This window comes from Tachyglossus aculeatus, chromosome 3, assembly GCF_015852505.1.
Source record: "Tachyglossus aculeatus isolate mTacAcu1 chromosome 3, mTacAcu1.pri, whole genome shotgun sequence".
In the NCBI taxonomy this organism is placed as follows: domain Eukaryota; kingdom Metazoa; phylum Chordata; class Mammalia; order Monotremata; family Tachyglossidae; genus Tachyglossus; species Tachyglossus aculeatus.
The window spans coordinates 34,208,629-34,228,191 of NC_052068.1; the positions used below are offsets into that span (position 1 = coordinate 34,208,629).

General features: G+C 45.0%; 1 protein-coding gene across 4 annotated transcripts; it reads right to left on the bottom strand.

Annotated features, from left to right (window-relative positions):
- Positions 1–924: 924 nt before the first annotated feature.
- TMEM254 (transmembrane protein 254) lies at positions 925–17,989 on the bottom strand. 4 transcript variants are annotated; one of them, XM_038743904.1, is made up of 4 exons: positions 17,877–17,989; positions 9,646–9,749; positions 8,027–8,086; positions 925–1,637 (listed from the first exon to the last, which is right to left on the bottom strand). In XM_038743904.1, exons 1-4 carry the CDS (start codon positions 17,961–17,963, stop codon positions 1,517–1,519), a joined length of 372 nt encoding a protein of 123 aa, XP_038599832.1. In that variant the 5' UTR covers positions 17,964–17,989; the 3' UTR covers positions 925–1,516. The 4 variants fall into 4 exon arrangements, with proteins under 4 accessions (XP_038599832.1, XP_038599831.1, XP_038599833.1 ...); XM_038743903.1 differs by having other exon boundaries at positions 17,811–17,989; XM_038743905.1 differs by lacking the exon at positions 9,646–9,749.
- Positions 17,990–19,563: the final 1,574 nt, after the last annotated feature.

The window sequence follows — 19,563 nt, forward strand, 5'->3', positions numbered from 1 at the left end:
TCTATATGTTGCCAATTGGTACTTCCCAAGCGCTTAGTACAGTGCTCTGCACATAGTAAGCGCTCAATAAATACGATTGATGATGATGATGATTGGCCCATGATTATACAACAGGCATCTGGGTCGAAATTAGAACCCAGATCTTCTGACTCGGGTCCCTACAACAAGACCCCTTCCCAGAGGGAAAACTCAAATTTTACCAATTTGAAATTTGGTTTATCATGTTGATGCAGAGTAGTGTTAGTACTTAATGCCACTTGTTCACACCTCATTATACTTGGTACCGTCCCCTCTGCACCAAAAGTCTATTATGTTTTTCCCCTCTTTTAGAACAATTTGGCGATAACGTTATCAGCTCTTTTTCGTCTCATTCTTCACTTTTTATTCCCCTAAGTGCTTAGTACGTTACATTGCAAAGTAGCCTCGGGGTAAATTTTGTTATAAAAGCCTGTTGGCAGACAATATCTTGAATGAATCAAGTACGCTTGGGATTCCTTCTATATCAATCCTGCTGTTTTTTCACACTGCAAGTCAATGTGAAGTAATCAAAGCCACTTTAAAGCCCTACTGAGAGTTCACCTTCTCCAGGAGGCCTTCCCTGACTGAGCCCCCTCTTTTCCTCTCCTCCTCCTCCCCTCCCCACAGAAATTGTGTATATTAGTACATATTTATTACTCTATTTATTTCATTAATGATGTGCACATAGCTATAATTCTATTTCTTCTGATGGTATTTATTGACACCCGTCTACTTGTTTTGTTCTGTTGTCTGTCTCCCCCTTCTAGACTGTGAGCCCCTTGTTGGGTAGGAACGCTCTCTACATGTTGCCGATTTGTACTTCCCAAGCGCTTAGTACAGTGCTCTGCACACGGTAAGTGCTCAATAAATACGACTGAATGAATGAATAGTAAACAGTACTCGATATTATAGGTGAGCAAACAGTATATTTATTCCAATACCAAAAGAGAGAGAGGTGGAAAATATGGTCCCTGTTTCAACCCAGAAAATCAATCAATCAATCGCAATTATTGAGCGCTTACTGTGCGCGGAACACTGTACTAAGCGCTTAGGAAGTACAAGTTGGCAACATATAGAGACGGTCCCTACCCAACAGCGGGCTCACAGTCTAGAATACAATCTCTGCATTACCGGAGCACTGACTGTCCTTACAGTAAGTACGATTCTTTGCCAATTGATTTCACCCGCTTCAGTGACAAGCTATAAATTTTCCCCCCTTTTCTGGCTGACTCTCAATCAACCTTCCTCAAGGCTCCCCAAGCGCTTAGTCCAGTGCTGTGCACACAGTAAGCGCTCAATAAATACGATTGAATGAATGAATGAAAGGCCTAATCCCAGAACAATCGCTCGGTCAGCAAGAGGAAAACTGACGGAAAACATTTTCTGAACGGAAATGATCCGAGAAGCCACACGCAGAATCAATTTCAAAGATTTTTGGAAGGGATGACGTTGCCCCGGATATACGGGAAAGCTCTCGTGAGTCGGCGTCTTCGGAGCTTTACTTCTGTTTCTGGCGAACGGGTCGGTAAGCAATCAAGAGGGAGAGAGACGCTATCCCGAAGAGGAAGGTTTGTACGAACCAGGAAAGGCGAGCCTGGCCGTTCGTGATGCCTTTCCGCCTGCAAAAGAACACGACGGGAGTTGACAGATTAGCCCACTGACCGCTTTTACGGTGCTGTATTTAATCGAAAGTGGATTTTCATTCAATCTCTATTTTACTTGTACATTTCTATCCTACTTATTTTATTTTGTTGGTATGTTTGGTTCTGTTCTCTGTCTCCCCCTTTTAGACTGTGAGCCCACTGTTGGGTAGGGACTGTCTCTATGTGATGCCAATTTGTACTTCCCAAGCGCTTAGTACAGTGCTCTGCACATAGTAAGCGCTCAATAAATACGATTGATTGATTGATTGGAGCAAAGATGGCCAGTTATTTGGGCCGGAAGGCTTCCCTTACTGGCTTTGACTCATTCACTCACGGGGCTGCGATGCTCGTGACTTTCTAGACTGTGAGCCCGCTGTTGGGCAGGGACCGTCTCTATACGTTGCCAACTTGTACTTCCCAAGCGCTTAGTCCGGTGCTCTGCACACAGTGAGCGCTCAATAAATACGATTGATTGACTGCCCCGAGCCTGCTGGGGAGTCGGGGGGCCTGTTCAATCAATCAATTCATTGATTGAAGCAGCGGAAGCAGCGTGGCTCAGCGGAAGGATCGCGGGCTTTGGAGTCAGAGGCCATGGGTTCAAATCCCAGCTCCGCCAATTGTCAGCGGGGTGACTTTGGGCAAGTCACTTCACTTCTCTGGGCCTCAGTCACCTCATCTGTCAAATGGGGATGAAGACTGTGAGCCCCCCGTGGGACAACCTGATCACCTTGTAACCTCCCCAGTGCTTAGAACAGCGCTTAATAAATGCCATCATTATTATCATTATTGTTATTATTGATCGATCCTAGACTGTGAGCCCGCTGTTGGGTAGGGACCGTCTCTATCTGTTGCCAACTTGTACTTCCCAAGCGCTTAGTCCAGTGCTCTGCGCACAGTAAGCGCTCAATAAATACGATTGAATGAATGAAATCGATCAATATTTACCGTATCCTCTAGACTGTAAATTCGTGTGAGGACAGAACATATCTACCAACTCTGCTACATTGTAGTCTCCCGCGCCTTCAGTACAGTGAGGAGCGCCTTGGCCTTGAAGAAAGAGCATGAGCCTGGGAGTTCTGGGTTCTCTGCCACGTGTCTGCTGAGTGACCTTGGGCAAGTCCCTTAACTTCTCTGTGCCTCAGCTATCTCATCTGTAAAATAGGGATTAAATCCTAATCCCCCCTACTTAGACTGTGAGCCCCATATGGGACGGGGACTGTGTCCAAACTGATTCTTTTATTACTCTATTTATTTATTCTATTACTCTATTTATTTTATTCCTCTATTTATTTTATTAATAGACCGTGAGCCCACTGTTGGGAAGGGACCGTCTCTATAGGTTGCCAGCATGTACTTCCCAAACCCTTAGTCCAGTGCTCTGCACAAAGGAAGCGCTCAATAAATACGATTGAATGAATGAATTACTCTATTTTATTACTCTCATTACTTTATTTTATTACTCTATTTTATTACTCTAATTATTCTATTACGCTACTTATTTATTTTATTTGTACATATTTATTCTATTCATTTTATTTTGATAATATGCTTTGTCTTGTTCTCTGTCTCCCCCTTCTAGACTGTGAGCCCGCTGTTGGGTAGGGACCGTCTCTGTATGTTGCCGACTTGTACTTCCCAAGCGCTTAGTCCAGTGCTGTGCACACAGGAAGCGCTCAATAAATACGATTGAATGAATGAATTAATTACTCTATTTATATATTTATTACTCTCATTACTCCTCTATTTATTTTATTACTCTATTTTATTACTCTATCATTACTCTATTTATTTTATTACTCTATTCTATTACTCTATTTATTCTATTACGCTATTTATTTTATTACTCTATCTTATTACTCTATTTATTTTATTACTCTATTACTCTATTTATTACTCTATTCTATTACTCTATTTATTCTATTACTCTATTTATTTTATTACTCTATCTTATTACTCTATTTATTTTATTACTCTACTCTATTACTCTATTTATTCTATTACTCTATTTATTTTATTTGTACATATTTATTCTATTTATTTTATTTTGTTAATATGTTTTGTCTTGTTCTCTGTCTCCCCCTTCTAGACTGTGAGCCCACTGTTGGGTAGGGACTGTCTCTAGATGTTGCCAACTTGTACTTCCCAAGCGCTTAGTACAGTGCTCTGCACACAGTAAGCGCTCAATAAATATGACAATGAATGAATGAATGACTATTTATTTTATTACTCTATTTATTTTATTACTCTATTTTATTACTCTATTTATTCTATTACTCTATTTTATTTGTACATATTTATTCTATTTATTTTATTTTGTTAATATGTTTCGTCTTGTCTCTGTCTCCCCCTTCTAGACTGTGAGCCCGCTGTTGGGTAGGGACCGTCTCTATATGTTGCCAACTTGTACTACCCAAGCGCTTAGTACAGTGCTCTGCACACAGTAGCACTCAATAAATATGACTGAATGAATGAATGAATTACTCTATTTTATTACTCTATTCTATTACTCTATTTTATTTGTACATGTTTATTCTATTTATTTTATTTTGTTAATATGTTTTGTCTTGTTCTCTGTCTCCCCCTTCTAGACTGTGAGCCCACTGTTGGGTAGGGACTGTCTCTAGATGTTGCCAACTTGTACTTCCCAAGCGCTTAGTACAGTGCTCTCCACACAGTAGCACTCAATAAATATGACTGAATGAATGAATGAATTACTTATTTTATTACTCTATTCTATTACTCTATTTTATTTGTACATATTTATTCTATTTATTTTATTTTGTTAATATGTTTGGTTTTGTTCTCTGTCTTCCCCTTCTAGACTGTGAGCCCACTGTTGGGTAGGGACCGTCTCTATATGCTGCCAAGTTGTACTTCCCAGGCGCTTAGTACAGTGCTCTGTGCACAGTAAGTGCTCAATAAACACGACTGAATGAATGAATGAATTACTCTATTTATTTATTTTATTACTCTATTTTATTTGTACATATTTATTCTATTTATTTTATTTTGTTAAAATGATCTGCCTTGTTCTCTGTCTCCCCCTTCTAGACTGTGAGCCCACCGTTGGGTAGGGACTGTCTCTACATGTGGCCAACTTGTACTTCCCAAGCGCTTCGTACAGTGCTCTGCACACAGGAAGCGCTCAATAAATACGATTGAATGAATGAATGATCTTGTATCCTCCCCAACGCTTAGAAGAGTGGTTGGCACACAGAAAGCGGTATTATATTATTATAGCGCTCTGAACACACAGTAAGAGCCCAACAAATATGATGGACTGATTGCTTCCAATCAATCAATCAATCGCACTTATTTATTTACTAAGCGCTTCCAGACAAAGTGGGGGTCACTGCACCAATAAATCGTTGGCCTCATTTCTCATTTCTTGTCACTAACTAACCCCTCATTTCCCCGACTCTTTCTCCATCAATCAATCAATCAATCGCATTTATTGAGCGCTTACTATGTGCAGAGCACTGTACTAAGCGCTTGGGAAGTACAAATTGGCAACACATAGAGACAGTCCCTACCCAACAGTGGGCTCACAGTCTAAAAGGGGGAGACAGGGAACAGAACCAAACATACCAACAAAATAAAATAAATAGGATAGAAATGTACCAGTAAAATAAATAAATAAATAAATAAATAGAGTAATAAATATGTACAACCATAGATACATATATACAGGTGCTGTGGGGAAGGGAAGGAGGCAAGATGGGGGGATGGAGAGGGGGACGAGGGGGAGAGGAAGGAAGGGGCTTCCTTCTTCTCCATCGCCTACGCACTTTTATCTGTGACCTTTGAGTACTTGATAGTCACCCCACCCTCGGCCCCACAGCACTTATGGAAATATCTATAATTTATTTTGATGTCTGTCCCCGCTTACAGATTGTATACTCCTTGTGGGCAGGGAAAATGTCTTCCGGATCTGTTGTACCGCATTTTCCTGAGCACTTAGTAATAATAATGATAATAATGATGGCATTTGTTAAGCGCTTCCTATGTGCAAAGCACTGTTCTAAGCGCTGGGGAGGTTACAAGGTGATCGGGTTGTCCCACGGGGGGCTCACAGTCTTAATCCCCATTTTACAGATGAGGTAACTGAGGCCCAGAGAAATTAAGTGACTTGCCCAAAGTCACACAGCTGACAGTTGGCGGAGCCGGGGCTTGAACCCGTGACCTCTGACGATGATGATGGTATTTGTTAAGCGCTTACTACATGCCAGGCACTGTTCTAAGCACTGGGGTAGATACAAGGTGATCAGGTTGTCCCACGTGGGGCTCACCGTCTTAGTCCCCATTTTACAGATGAGGGAACTGAGGCACAGAGAAGTGAAGTGACTTGCCCAAAGTCACACAGCTGACAAGTGGCAGAGCCGGGATTAGAACCCACGACCTCCGACTCCCAAGCCCGGGCTCTTTCCACTAAGCCACGCTGCTTCTCAGCGTAGTACAGGGCTCTGCATACAGTAAGTGCTCAATAAATGCCATTGATCAATCAATCAATCAATCAATTGTATTTATTGAGAGCATACTGTGTGCACAGCACTGTACTAAGCGCTTGGGAAGTCCAAGTTGGCAAAATATAGAGATGGTCCCTACCCAACAGTGGGCTCACAGTCTAAAAGGGGGAGACAGGGAACAAAACCAAACACACTAACAAAATAAAATAAATAGAATAGATATGTACAAGTAAAATACATAGAGTAATAAATATGTACAATTCCATCATCATCATCATCAATTGTATTTACTGAGCGCTTACTGTGTGCAGAGCACTGTACTAAGCGCTTGGGAAGTCCAAGTTGGCAACATATAGAGACAGTCCCTACCCACCAGTGGGCTCACAGTCTAAAAGGGGGAGACAGAGAACAAAACCAAACATACTAACAAAATAAAATAAATAGAATAGATATGTACAAGTAAAATAAATAAATAAATAGAGTAATAAATATGTACAATTCCATCACCTGCCTGCTCTGTGACCTTGGATAAGTCACGTCACGTTTCTGGACCTTTCCTCACCTGTAAAATGAGGATTAAATACTTGTTCTCCCTTATTTAGTCGGTGAGCTCCATGAGGGTCAGGGACTGTGTTTGCCCTGAATTATCTTTCCTTCGTTCAGTCGTATTTCAGTCATTCAGTCAGTCAAAATACGATTGATTGATCAATACGACTGATTGATCATATTGATTGAGCGCTTACTGTGTGCAGAGCACTGCACTAAGCGCTTGGGAAGGACAAGTCGGCAACATCTTGCATCTACCCCAGTACTTGGTAGAGTGCTTAGCATATCTAAGCATTTATATTCCACATTTATTATCATTATCACACCTCTCATGGAAATCATTTTCCTCATTACCGGTCACCTCTCTCTTTACTCCCCATCCCACATTTGAACAAGAACAGGCAGAAAGAATCTCTTATTACTGAAGAAGATTGAACCCTCGCAAAGTTCTCAAATGATCTAGCAACAAAAATGTGAAGAGCACGTAAAAGAAAGGGATTGAGAAATTAGGAAAAATACTTGGCAATGGATTACCTTGGCTCAGGATGACAGTACAGCATTGCAACGCTTAAACGGAAGCATTTCCAAAGTTCAGCTCACTATCGTCCGTCGATAGAAAACAAGGTTCTTCGGTGCAAGCCCCAAATGGATCATATTTCAGAAATTCCAATTCTTCTAAAGCATCAGTTTTCCCAGGCAGTTGGCAAATGAAAGCTCCCAGGAATCGACAATTAATCGATCCTCTTTTGGGAAGCGAGGCTGGTCAGGGATTATAACCACTGTGGGCTGTGCTCAGCACCCTAATCAATCAATCGTATTTATTGAGCGCTTACTGTGTACAGAGCACTGTACTAAAATCAATCAATAATTGTATTTATTGAGTGCTTACTGTGTGCAGAGCACTGTATTAAGCGCTTGGGAAGTCCAAGTTGGCAACATATAGAGACAGTCCCTACCCAACAGTGGGCTCACAGTGCTTGGAACAGTGCTCGGCACATAGTAAGCGCTTAACAAATACCATCACTATTATTATCTAGACTTCTAGACTGTGAAGTCTAGACTGTGAACTGAGAAGTTAAGTGACTTGCCCGAGGTCACACAGCAGACGACTGGCACATAGTAAGTGCTTAAATACCATTTTTTTACAAAAGGGCTACCATTGATAGAACGAATTGTTATTTAGTATTTATAAGACGCCTAAAGTACCAAAGGGGGGTTAGCTTTAAGCGCCAGTGCTTTGCAATGGCACACTGCACATTTATTTGCACATTTATTGCACATTTATTTGCGCATAGTAAGCGCTCAGTAAATATTGGATGAACAAAAGACCAAAAGCAAACAAAAATCACCTACCTGCACAGGACCAAGGCGTATAAGGATTCGAAAATATGGACCAGCCAGGCAAGCCAAAACCTGAAACAGAAAAACCAGGCCACGCTGCAGTTTGTTATCGGCTGCCAAAGGTGGATACAGAAATGCAAAATGAAGGGGAGAGAGGGTGAAGTACCACATGGGCGATTGTTAGAACGAGATTTTTAAAATGCAAATGGAACTACAAGTCCACCAGGCGAAGGTATTTATAATAATAATAATGGTAGTATTTGTTAATCAATCAAATTTATCGAGCGCTTACTATGTGCAGAGCACTGGACTAAGCGCTTGGGAAGTACAAATTGGCAACATATAGAGACAGTCCCTACCCAACATTGGGCTCACAGTCTAAAAAGGGGAGACAGAGGGAAAAAAAAACCAAACGTACTAACAAAATAAAATAAATAGAATAGATATGTACAAGTAAAATAAATAAATAAATAAATAGAGTAATAAATATGTACAAACATATATACGTATATACAGGTGCTGTGGGGAAGGGAAGGAGGTAAGATGGGGAGGAGCGCTTCCTATGTGCCAAGCGCTGTTCTAAACGCCGGGGGAGATACGAGGTAGTAAAGGTAGTATTTGTTGTCAATGTCAAGCGCTTAGTACAGTGCTCTGCACACAGGAAGCGCTCAATAAATACGATTGATGATGATTTGTTAAGCGCTTACTATGTGCTGTTCTAAACTCCGGAGGAGATACGAGGTAATCAGGTTGCCCCATGTGGGGCTCACAGTCTTCATCCCCATTTTCCAGATGAGGGAACTGAGGCCCAGAGAAGTGAAGTGACTTGCCCGAGGTCACCCAGCTGACAAGCGGCGGAGCCGGCATTAGAACCCATGACCTCTGACTCCCAAGCCTGGGCTCTTTCCACTGAGCCACGCTGCTTCTGTGTGTACAGAGCACTTTCATTTCATTCATTCATTCAATCCTATTTATTGAGCGCTTACTGTGTGCAGAGCACTGGACTAAGCGCTTGGGAAGTCCAGGTTGGCAACATATGGAGACGGTCCCTACCCAAAAACGGGCTCACAGTCTAGAAGGGGGAGACAGACAACAAAACAGAACATATTAACAAAATAAAAACAGACTATGTAAATAGTGTAATAAATACATACAAACATATATACATATATTCAACAGAGTTGGTAGGCGCCATCCCCACCCACAAGGAGCTTAAATCAATCAATCAATCAATCGTATTTGCTGAGCGCTTACTGTGTGCAGAGCACTGGACTAAGCGCTTGGGAAGTACAAGTTGGCAACATATAGAGACGGTCCCTGCCCAACGGTGGGCTCACAGGCTAGAAAGTCTTTAAGTCACTTAACTTCTCTGGGCCTCAGTGGCCTCATCTGTAAAATGGGAACGAAGACGGTGAGCCCCCACCATGGGACAACCCGATCACCTTGTAACCTCCCCAGCACTTAGAACAGTGCTTTGCACATAGTACGTGCTTAACAAATACCATTATTATTATTATTATTACAGTTTCCAGGCCTCCAAAGGTGGAATAAGACCTAATACCAAATTCCCAAACCCCCTCCAGAGGGTCTTCCTTGGGGACACGGATAGCGATTTTTCCGATCTCACTTACCCATTAACCAGAAGCGTGTGGTGACGATCCACCAGATACTGGGTGAAGGAGCCAAGAGGTCCCAGTTTCTGATATGGGATGCTCTGAGGCCAGAACACTGCCCACTGAAATGATCATCATCATCATCATCATTAATCGTCTTTATTGAGCGCTTACTGTGTGCACAGCACTGTACTAAGCGCTTGGGAAGTACAAATTGGCAACATAGAGAGACGGTCCCTACCCACCAGTGGGCTCACAGTCTAAAAGGGGGAGACAGAGAACAAAACCAAACATACTCACAAAATAAAATAAATAGAATAGATATGTACAAGTAAAATAAATAAATAAATAATTAAATAGAGTAATGAATATGTACAAACATATATACATATATACAGGTGCTGTGGGGAAGGGAAGGAGGCAAGATGGGAGGATGGAGAGGGGGACGTGGGGGAGAGGAGGGAAGGGGCTCAGTCTGGGAAGGCCTCATTATTATTATTAATAATAATAATATAATATATACATAATTATTATAATTATAATAATATATAATAATAATAATAATAATAATAATAATAATAATGGCATTTCTTACACAGTTCTAGACTGCGAGCCCACTGTTGGGTAGGGACCATCGCTATATGTTGCCAACTTGTACTTCCCAAGCGCTTAGTACAGTGCTCTGCACACAGTAAGCGCTCAGTAAATACTATTCTACTTATTTTATGTTGTTAATATGTGTTGTTTCGTTGTCTGTCTCCCCCTTCTAGACTGTGAGCCCGCTGTTGGGTAGGGACCGTCTCTATGTGTTGCCAACTTGTACTTCCCAAGTGCTTAGTACGGTGCTCTGCACACAGTAAGCGCTCAATAAATACGATTGATTGATTGATTGATTATTAAGCACTTATTATGTGCAAAGCACTGTTCTAAGCGCTGGGGAGGTTACAAGGTGATCGGGTTGTCAGTCTTCATCCCCATTTTACGGATGAGGGAACCGAGGCCCAGGGAAGTGAAGTGACTTGCCCAAAGTCACCCAGCTGGCAAGTGGCGGAGCCGGGATTTGAACCCATGACCTCTGACTCCAAAGCCCGGGCTCTTTCCACGGAGCCACGCTGCTTCTCCCAAACGCAACACAACGACAGGAATATTTACATCTGTGTGTTTTATAGCAGAGTAAGCACTCAATGAAGGTTGTTGATTAATGTGAAGCCTCTTTCTTGAAAATACAACTTCATTCATTCACTCATTCCATCGCATTTATTGAGCGCTTACTGTGTGCAGAGCACTGTACTAAGCGCTTGGGAAGTCCAAGTCGGCAACATAGAGAGGCGGTCCCTACCCAACAGTGGGCTCACAGTCTAGAAGGGGGAGACGGAGAACAAAGCATATTAACAGAATAAAATAAATAGAATAAATATGTACAAGTAAAATAAATAGAGTAATAAATACGTACAAACATATATACAGGTAATAAAAATGATGGTATTTGTTAAGCGCTTTCTATGTGCAAAGCACTGTTCTAAGCGCTGGGGGGTTTACAAGGTGATCAGGTTGTCCCACAGGGGCTCAGTCTTAATCCCCATTTTACAGATGAGGGAACTGAGGCCCAGAGAAGTGGGGAAGCAGCGTGGCTCAGTGGAAAGAGCCCGGGCTTTGGAGTCGGAGGTCATGGGTTCAAATCCCGGCTCCGCCAATTGTCAGCTGGGTGACTTTGGTCTCTATGGTCTCTTAGCAGCTCTAAGGTCACGGAGCACTGATAATAATTGTGATATTAAGCGCGTGGCTCGGCGGAAAGAGCCCGGGCTTTGGAGTCAGAGGTCATGGGTTCAAATCCCGGCTCCACCAATTGTCAGCGGGGTGACTTTGGTCTCTAAGGTCTCTTAGCAGCTCTAAGGTCACGGAGCACTGATAATAATTGTGATATTTGTTAAGCGCGCGGCTCGGCGGAAAGAGCCCGGGCTTTGGAGTCAGAGGTCATGGGTTCAAATCCCGGCTCCGCCTGTTGTCAGCTGGGTGAATTTGGGCAAGTCACTTCACTTCTCTGGGCCTCAGTTCCCTCATCTGTCAAATGGGGATGAAGACTGGGAGCCCCCTGTGGGACAACCCGATCACCTTGTAGCCTCCCCGGCGCTTAGAACAGTGCTTTGCACATAGTAAGCGCCTAATAAATGCCATCATTATCATCATCATATGCCAAGCACCGTGCTAAGCGCGGCGGTAGATGCGAGATCATCAGGTCCCACCTGGGGCTCACAGTCTAAGTAGGAGGGGGAACGCCAAATTAATCCCCATTTTTCTGATGAGGGAACTAAGGCACAGAGAGGTCAAGTGACTTGTCCAAGGTCACACAGCAGGCGAGTGGCAGAGCTATAGGGTCAGAACCCCGGTCCTCTGACTCTCAGGCTTATGATCTTTCCAAGAAGTCATGCTGCTTCACTAGTAGCAGTGACATTGTTAAGTTATTATTTCGTGCTGAGCACTGTACTAAGCCTAGGGAAAAAAAATACATAGGCAAGAATATGCTATAGCATATGTACATACTATATAGTATATACTACATACACATACTATATACACTATAGTACTGTATAGTACAGTATATACTGTATACATGTGCTATATACACTATACTATAGTGTATATATAGTATAGTATGTAGTATATACTATAGTATACTATATATAGTATACGTATGCTATAGTATACTAGTATACGTATACTATATATAGTATACTATAGTATATACTACATACTATACTGCATATATAGTATACTAGCATACTATATAGTATACTCGTTGGTATACTAGTATACTATATATACAGTATAGTATGTAGCATATACTATAGTACACTATATACAGTATACATATACTAGCATACTATAGTACACTAGTATACAGTATACTATATATACAGTATAGTATATAGTATATACTATAGTATGCTATATATAGTACATATATACACTAGTATGCTATATATAGCATATATATACTATAGTATACTAGTATATATATGCTATATATAGCATACTAGTATATAGTATACTATATACACAGTATAGTATATAGTATATACTATAGTATGCTATATATAGTATACTATATACTAGTATGCTATGTATAGTATATATATATATATATATATATAAACACGCTATATATATGGTATAATATATAGTATATGCTATAGTATGCTATATATAGTACATATATATACACACTAGTATGCTATATATAGTATATATATATATATACTATAGTATACTAGTATATATATACTATATATAGTATACTAGTTACCTCAGTTACCTCTGTCTCCCCCTTCTAGACTGTGAGCCCACTGTTGGGTAGGGACCGTCTCTATATGTTGCCAACTTGGACTTCCCAAGCGCTTAGTCCAGTGCTCTGCACACAGTAAGCGCTCAATAAATACGACTGAATGAATGGTTGAATATACTATATAGTGTAGTATATACAATATGCTATATTAATGGCATTTATTACTGGGGAAGCAGCATGGCTCAGAGGAAAGAGCCCGGGCTTAACAAATACCATTATTATTATTATTAATTTTCATCAAGTACTTACTGCGTGCAGAGCCCTGTACTAAGTGTTGGAAGAGAATTCAAAGGTGGGAATTATTATGTAATAATAATTATTATTATTATTATTCATTCACTCATTCAATCGCATTTATTGAGCGCTTACCGTGTGCAGAGCACTGTACTAAGCGCTTGGGAAGTACAAGTTAGCAACATCTAGAGACGGTCCCTACCCAACAGCGGGCTCACAGTCTAGAAGGGGGAGACAGACAACAAAACAAAACATATAAACCAAATAAAATAAATAGAATAAATATGCACAGGTAAGATAAAGAGTAATAAATATGTACAGACATATCTACAGGTATCTACCTATCCTAGCCTACCTACCCCCTACAGCGCCTGGCATGTAGTAAATGCCCGACAATGGGCTCACCGTCTAGAAGGGGGAGACAGACGACAAAACGAAACACAAAACGAAACACGGAGACAGGTGTCAAAGTTGTCAGAACGAATGGAATTAAAGCTGTGTGCACATCATTAACACAATAAATAGTAAATATGTACAAGTAAAATAAATAGAGTAATAAATCTGTACAGACATATGTACAGGTGCCGTGGGGAGGGGAAGGAGGGAGGGCAAGGGGATGGGGAGGAGGAGAGGAAAAACGGGGCTCAGTCTTCACCCAGCGGACAAGTGGCGGAGCCGGGATTCGAACCCACGACCTCTGCCTCCTCAGCCAAGCTCCTGTGAGCCCACTCTTCTAGACTGTGAGCCTGCTATTGGGTAGGGACCGTCTCTAGATGTTGCCAACTTGGACTTCCCAAGCGCTTAGTACAGTGCTCTGCACGCAGTAAGCACTCAATAAATACGATTGATCGATTAATAGAAATAAAGCTAAATGCACATCATTAACAAAATAAATAGAATAGGAAATATGTACAAGTAAAATAGAGTAATAAATCTGTAAAAAACATATATACAGGTGCTGTGGGGAGGGGAAGGAGGGAGGGCAAGGGGATGGGGAGGAGGAGAGGAAAAAGGGGGCTCAGTCTTCACCCAGCTGACAAGTGGCGGAGCCGGAATTCGAACCCACGACCTCTGCCTCCTCAGCCCAAGCTGCTGTGAGCCCACTCTTCTAGACTGTGAGCCCGCTGTTGGGTAGGGACCGTCTCTAGATGTTGCCAACTTGGACTTCCCAAGCGCTTAGTCCAGTGCTCTGCACGCAGTAAGTGCTCAATAAATACGATTGATTAATAGAAACAAAGCTAGATGCACATCATTAACAAAATAAATAGAATAGTAAATATGTACAAGTAAAATAAAGAGTAATAAATCTGTAAAAAAACATATATACAGGTGCTGTGGGGAGGGGAAGGAGGGAGGGCAAGGGGATGGGGAGGAGGAGAGGAAAAAGGGGGCTCAGTCTTCACCCAGCGGACAAGTGGCAGAGCTGGGATTCGAACCCACGACCTCTGCCGCCTCAGCCCAAGCTGCTGTGAGCCCACTCTTCTAGACTGTGAGCCCGCTGTTGGGTAGGGACCGTCTCTATATGTTGCCAACTTGGACTTCCCAAGCGCTTAGTCCAGTGCTCTGCACGCAGTAGGCGCTCAATAAATACGATTGATTGATTGATTGATTTTGACGGAGCCCCGCTCCAGATGCTTAAACCTCTCTCAGCCTCTGCCAAGCAGGGTTGAGTGCTGATGGATTGAAAGCCGTCTGAAGGGAGGAAGTGAAAAGCAGCGTGGCTCGGTGGAAAGAGCCCGGGCTTTGGCGTCAGAGGTCATGGGTTCGAATCCCGGCTCCGCCACTTGTCAGCTGGGTGACTTTGGGCAAGTCACTTCACTTCTCTGCGCCTCAGTTCCCTCATCTGGAAAATGGGGATGAAGACTGTGAGACCCCCGTGGGAAAACTTGATCACCTCGTAACCTCCCCAGCGCTTAGAACGGTGCTTGGCACATAGTAAGCGCTTAATAAATGCTATTATTATTATTATTATTATTATTATTATTATTATTATTAAACCTCTCTCAACCTCTACCAAGCAGGGTAGAGTGCTGATGGATTGAAAGCCGCCTGAAGGCAGGAAGTGAAAAGCAGCGTGGCTCAGTGGAAAGAGCTCGGGGTTTGGAGTCAGAGGTCACGGGTTCGAATCCCAGCTCCGCCATTTGTCAGCTGTGTGACTTTGGGCAAGTCACTTCACTTCTCTGGGCCTCAGTTCCCTCATCTGGAAAATGGGGGTGAAGCCGGTGAGCCCCCCGTGGGACAACCTAATCACCCTGTAACCTCCCCAGCGCTTAGAACAGTGCTTTGCACATGGTAAGCGCTTAATAAATGCCATTATTATCATTATTATTACTATTATAGAGCCCGGGCTTTGGAGTCAGAGGTCATGGGTTCGAATCCCAGCTCCACCACTTGTCAGCTGTGTGACTTTGGGCAAGTCACTTCACTGGGCCTCAGTTCCCTCATCTGTAAAATGGGGGTGAAGACTATGAGCCCCCCGTGGGACAACCTGATCACCTTCATTCATTCATTCAATCGTATTTACTGAGCGCTTACTGTGTGCAGAGCACTGTACTAAGCGCTTGGGAAGGACAAGTCGGCCACAGATATTCATTCATTCATTCAATCGCATTTATTGAGCGCTTACTGTGGGCAGAGCACTGTACTAAGCGCTTGGGAAGTCCAAGTTGGCAACATAGAGAGACGGTCCCTACCCAACAGTGGGCTCACAGTCTAGAAGGGGGAGACAGGCAACAAAACATATTAACAAAATAATTGGAATAAACATGCACATATAAAATAGAGTAATAAATACGTACAAACATATATACAGGTTGTCCCCCATGGGACAACCTGATTACCTTGCAACCTCCCCAGAGCTTAGAACAGTGCTTTGCACATAGTAAGCGCCTAATAAATGCTATCATTATTATGATTATACAGAGAATAGAGAGAGAGAGAGAGAAGCAGCGTGGCTCAGTGGAAAAGAGCCCGGGCTTTGGAGTCAGAGGTCATGGGTTCAAATCCCGGCTCCACAAATTGTCAGCTGTGTGACTTTGGGCAAGTCACTTAACTCCTCTGTGCCTCAGTTCCCTCATCTATAAAATGGGGATGAAGACTGTGAGCCCCCCGTGGGACAACCTGATCACCTTGTAACCACCCCAGCGCTTAGAACAGTGCTTTGCACATAGTAAGCGCCTAATAAATGCTATCATTATTATGATTATAGAAAGAATATATATATAGAGAGAGAGAGAAGCATTGTGGCTCAGTTGAAAAGAGCCCGGGCTTTGGAGTCAGAGGTCATGGGTTCAAATCCCGGCTCCGCCAATTGTCAGCTGGGTGACTCTGGGCAAGTCACTTCACTTCTCTGTGCCTCAGTTACCTCATCTGTAAAATGGGGATTAAGACTGTGAGCCCCCCATGGGACAACCTGATCACCTTGTAACCTCCCCAGCGCTTAGAACAGTGCTTTGCACATAGTAAGCGCCTAATAAATACTATCATTATTATGATTATAGAGAGACTATATATAGAGAGAGAGAAGCAGCGTAGCTCAGTGGAAAAGAGCCCGGGCTTTGGAGTCAGAGGTCATGGGTTCAAATCCTGGCTCTGCCAATTGTCAGCTGTGTGACTCTGGGCACGTCACTTCACTTCTCTGTGCCTCAGTAACCTCATCTGTAAAATGGGGATTGACTGTGAGCCCTCCCATGGGACAGCCTGATCACCTTGTAACCTCCCCAGCGCTTAGAACAGTGCTTTGCACATAGTAAGCGCCTAATACTATCATTATTATGATTATAGAGAGACTATATATAGAGAGAGAGAAGCAGCGTAGCTCAGTGGAAAAGAGCCCGGGCTTTGGAGTCAGAGGTCATGGGTTCAAATCCTGGCTCTGCCAATTGTCAGCTGTGTGACTCTGGGCACGTCACTTCACTTCTCTGTGCCTCAGTTACCTCATCTGTAAAATGGGGATTGACTGTGAGCCCTCCCATGGGACAGCCTGATCACCTTGTAACCACCCCAGCGCTTAGGACAGTGCTTTGCACATAGTAAGCGCCTAATAAATGCTATCATTATTATGATTATAGAGAGAATATATATAGAGAGAGAGAAGCAGCGTGGCTCAGTGGAAAAGAGCCCGGGCTTTGGAGTCAGAGGTCATGGGTTCAAATCCCGGCTCCGCCAATTGTCAGCTGGGTGACTCTGGGCTAGTCACTTCACTTCTCTGTGCCTCAGTTCCCTCATCTGTAAAATGGGGATGAAGACTGTGAGCCCCCCATGGGACAACCTGATCACCTTGTAACCACCCCAGCGCTTAGAACAGTGCTTTGCACATAGTAAGCGCCTAATAAATGCCATTATTATGATGATGATGATGATGATTAGGGCACGCTCCGCGTGCCAGGCGCTCAATTAGTAGCGCGGAGGCTGCGGAGGCTGCGGAGGCGGGGGTAGGCCCCGCCCGTCGCCATGGCAACGAGGCGCGCACGTGCCCCCTCTCTCTCTCCCCCCCCCCCCCCGCCACGGGCCTCCTGCGCCTGCGCGGCCGACCTCCCGGGGCCCTCAGGGAGCCCAGTGCGCCTGCGCGGCCGACCTCCCGGGGCCCGCGGGGAGCCCAGTGCGCCTGCGCGGCGCCCGGAAGGCGCGGGGGCCAGTGCGCCTGCGTCCCGGCTCCTCTCGCAGCGCCTACCGCGAAGTAGCCCATGGAGACGGCGATGACCGCAAACCACAGCGGCTTAACCCGCCGGAAATAGGTCGTCTCGGGGACCTTCTCCATGGCGACCCGCGCGCTCCTATGGGGCAGGGGCTCGGAGGGGGCGGGGCCAAGACAGGGCGGTTCCTATTGGGGAGGGGGCGGGGCCGAGAGGGCCGGTTCCTATTGGGCCGGGACTCCTAGGGGGCGGGGCCAAGAGGGACGGTTCCTATTGGGCCGCGGTTCGGAGGGAGCGGGGCCAGGAGGGGGCGGTTCCTATTGGGCCGGGGCTCGGAGGGGGCGGGGCCAGGAGGGGGCGGTTCCTATTGGGCAGGGGCCCGGAGGGGGCGGGGCCAAAAGGGAGCAGTTCCTGTTGGGCAGGGGCTCGGAGGGGCGGGGCCAAGAGGAAGCAGTTCTTATTGGGCAGGGGCTCTGAGGGCGGGGCCAAGGGGGGCTGTTCCTATTGGGCAGGGGCTCGGAGGGGCGGGGCCAAAAGGGAGCAGTTCCTATTGGGCGGGGCCCGGAGGGGGCGGGGCCAATAGGGGCTGTTCCTATTGGGCCGGGGTTCGGAGGGGGCGGGGCCGAAGGGGGCTGTTCCTATTGGGCAGGGGCTCGGAGGGGGCGGTGCCAAAAGGGGGCTGTTCCTATTGGGCAGGGGCTCGGAGGGGGCGGTGCCAATAGGGAGCTGTTCCTATTGGGCCGGGGCCCGGAGGGGGCGGGGCAAAGAGGGGGCGGTACCTACTGGGCCCGGGCTCGGAGGGGCGGGGCCAAAAGGAGAATGTTCCTATTGGGCAGGGGCTCGGAGGGGGCGGGGCCAAGAGGAAGCAGTTCTTATTGGGCAGGGGCACGGAGGGGGCGGGGCCAAGAGGGGGCTGTTCCTATTGGGCAGGGGATCTGAGGGGGCGGGGCCAAGATAGGGCGGTTCCTATTGGGCAGGGGATCGGAGGGGGCGGGGCCAATCGGGGGCGGTTCCTATTGGGCCGGGGCTCGGAGGGGGCGGGGCCTAGTGCTGGAATAATAATAATAATAATAATAATGACATTTATTAAGCGCTTACTGTGTGCCATGCACTGTTCTAAGCGCTGTGGGGGGATACAAGGTGATCAAATTGTCCCACGGAGGCTCGCAGTCTTCATCCCCATTTGACAGATGAGGTCACTGAGGCCCAGAGAAGTGAAGCGGCTTGCCCAAAGCCACACAGCTGACCAAGGGCAGTGTCAGGATTTGAACCCCTGATCTCTGGCTCCCAAGCCCGGGCTTTTTCCACTGGAGCCACGCTGCTGCTCTTCCTGTGTGCCAAGCACTGTTCTAAGCGCTGAGGTAGAGCCAAGGTGATTGGGTTGTCCCACGTGGGGCTCACAGACTTTATCCCCATTTTGCAGATGAGGTAATTAAGGCACAGAGATGTTCACTCATTCAATCCTACTTATTGAGCGCTTACTGTGTGCAGAGCACTGTACTAAGCGCTTGGGAAGTCCAAGTTGGCAACATCTAGAGACGGTCCCTACCCAACAGCGGGCTCACAGTCTAGAAAGTGACTTGCCCAAAGTCACCCAGCTGATGAGTGGCGGAGCCGGGATTAGAACCCACGACCTCCGACTCCCAAGCCCGGGCTATTAAATGCCATGATTATTATTATTACTTTCATTATTATTACTATGGGGGAAGTCTTAAATGCTTAAGG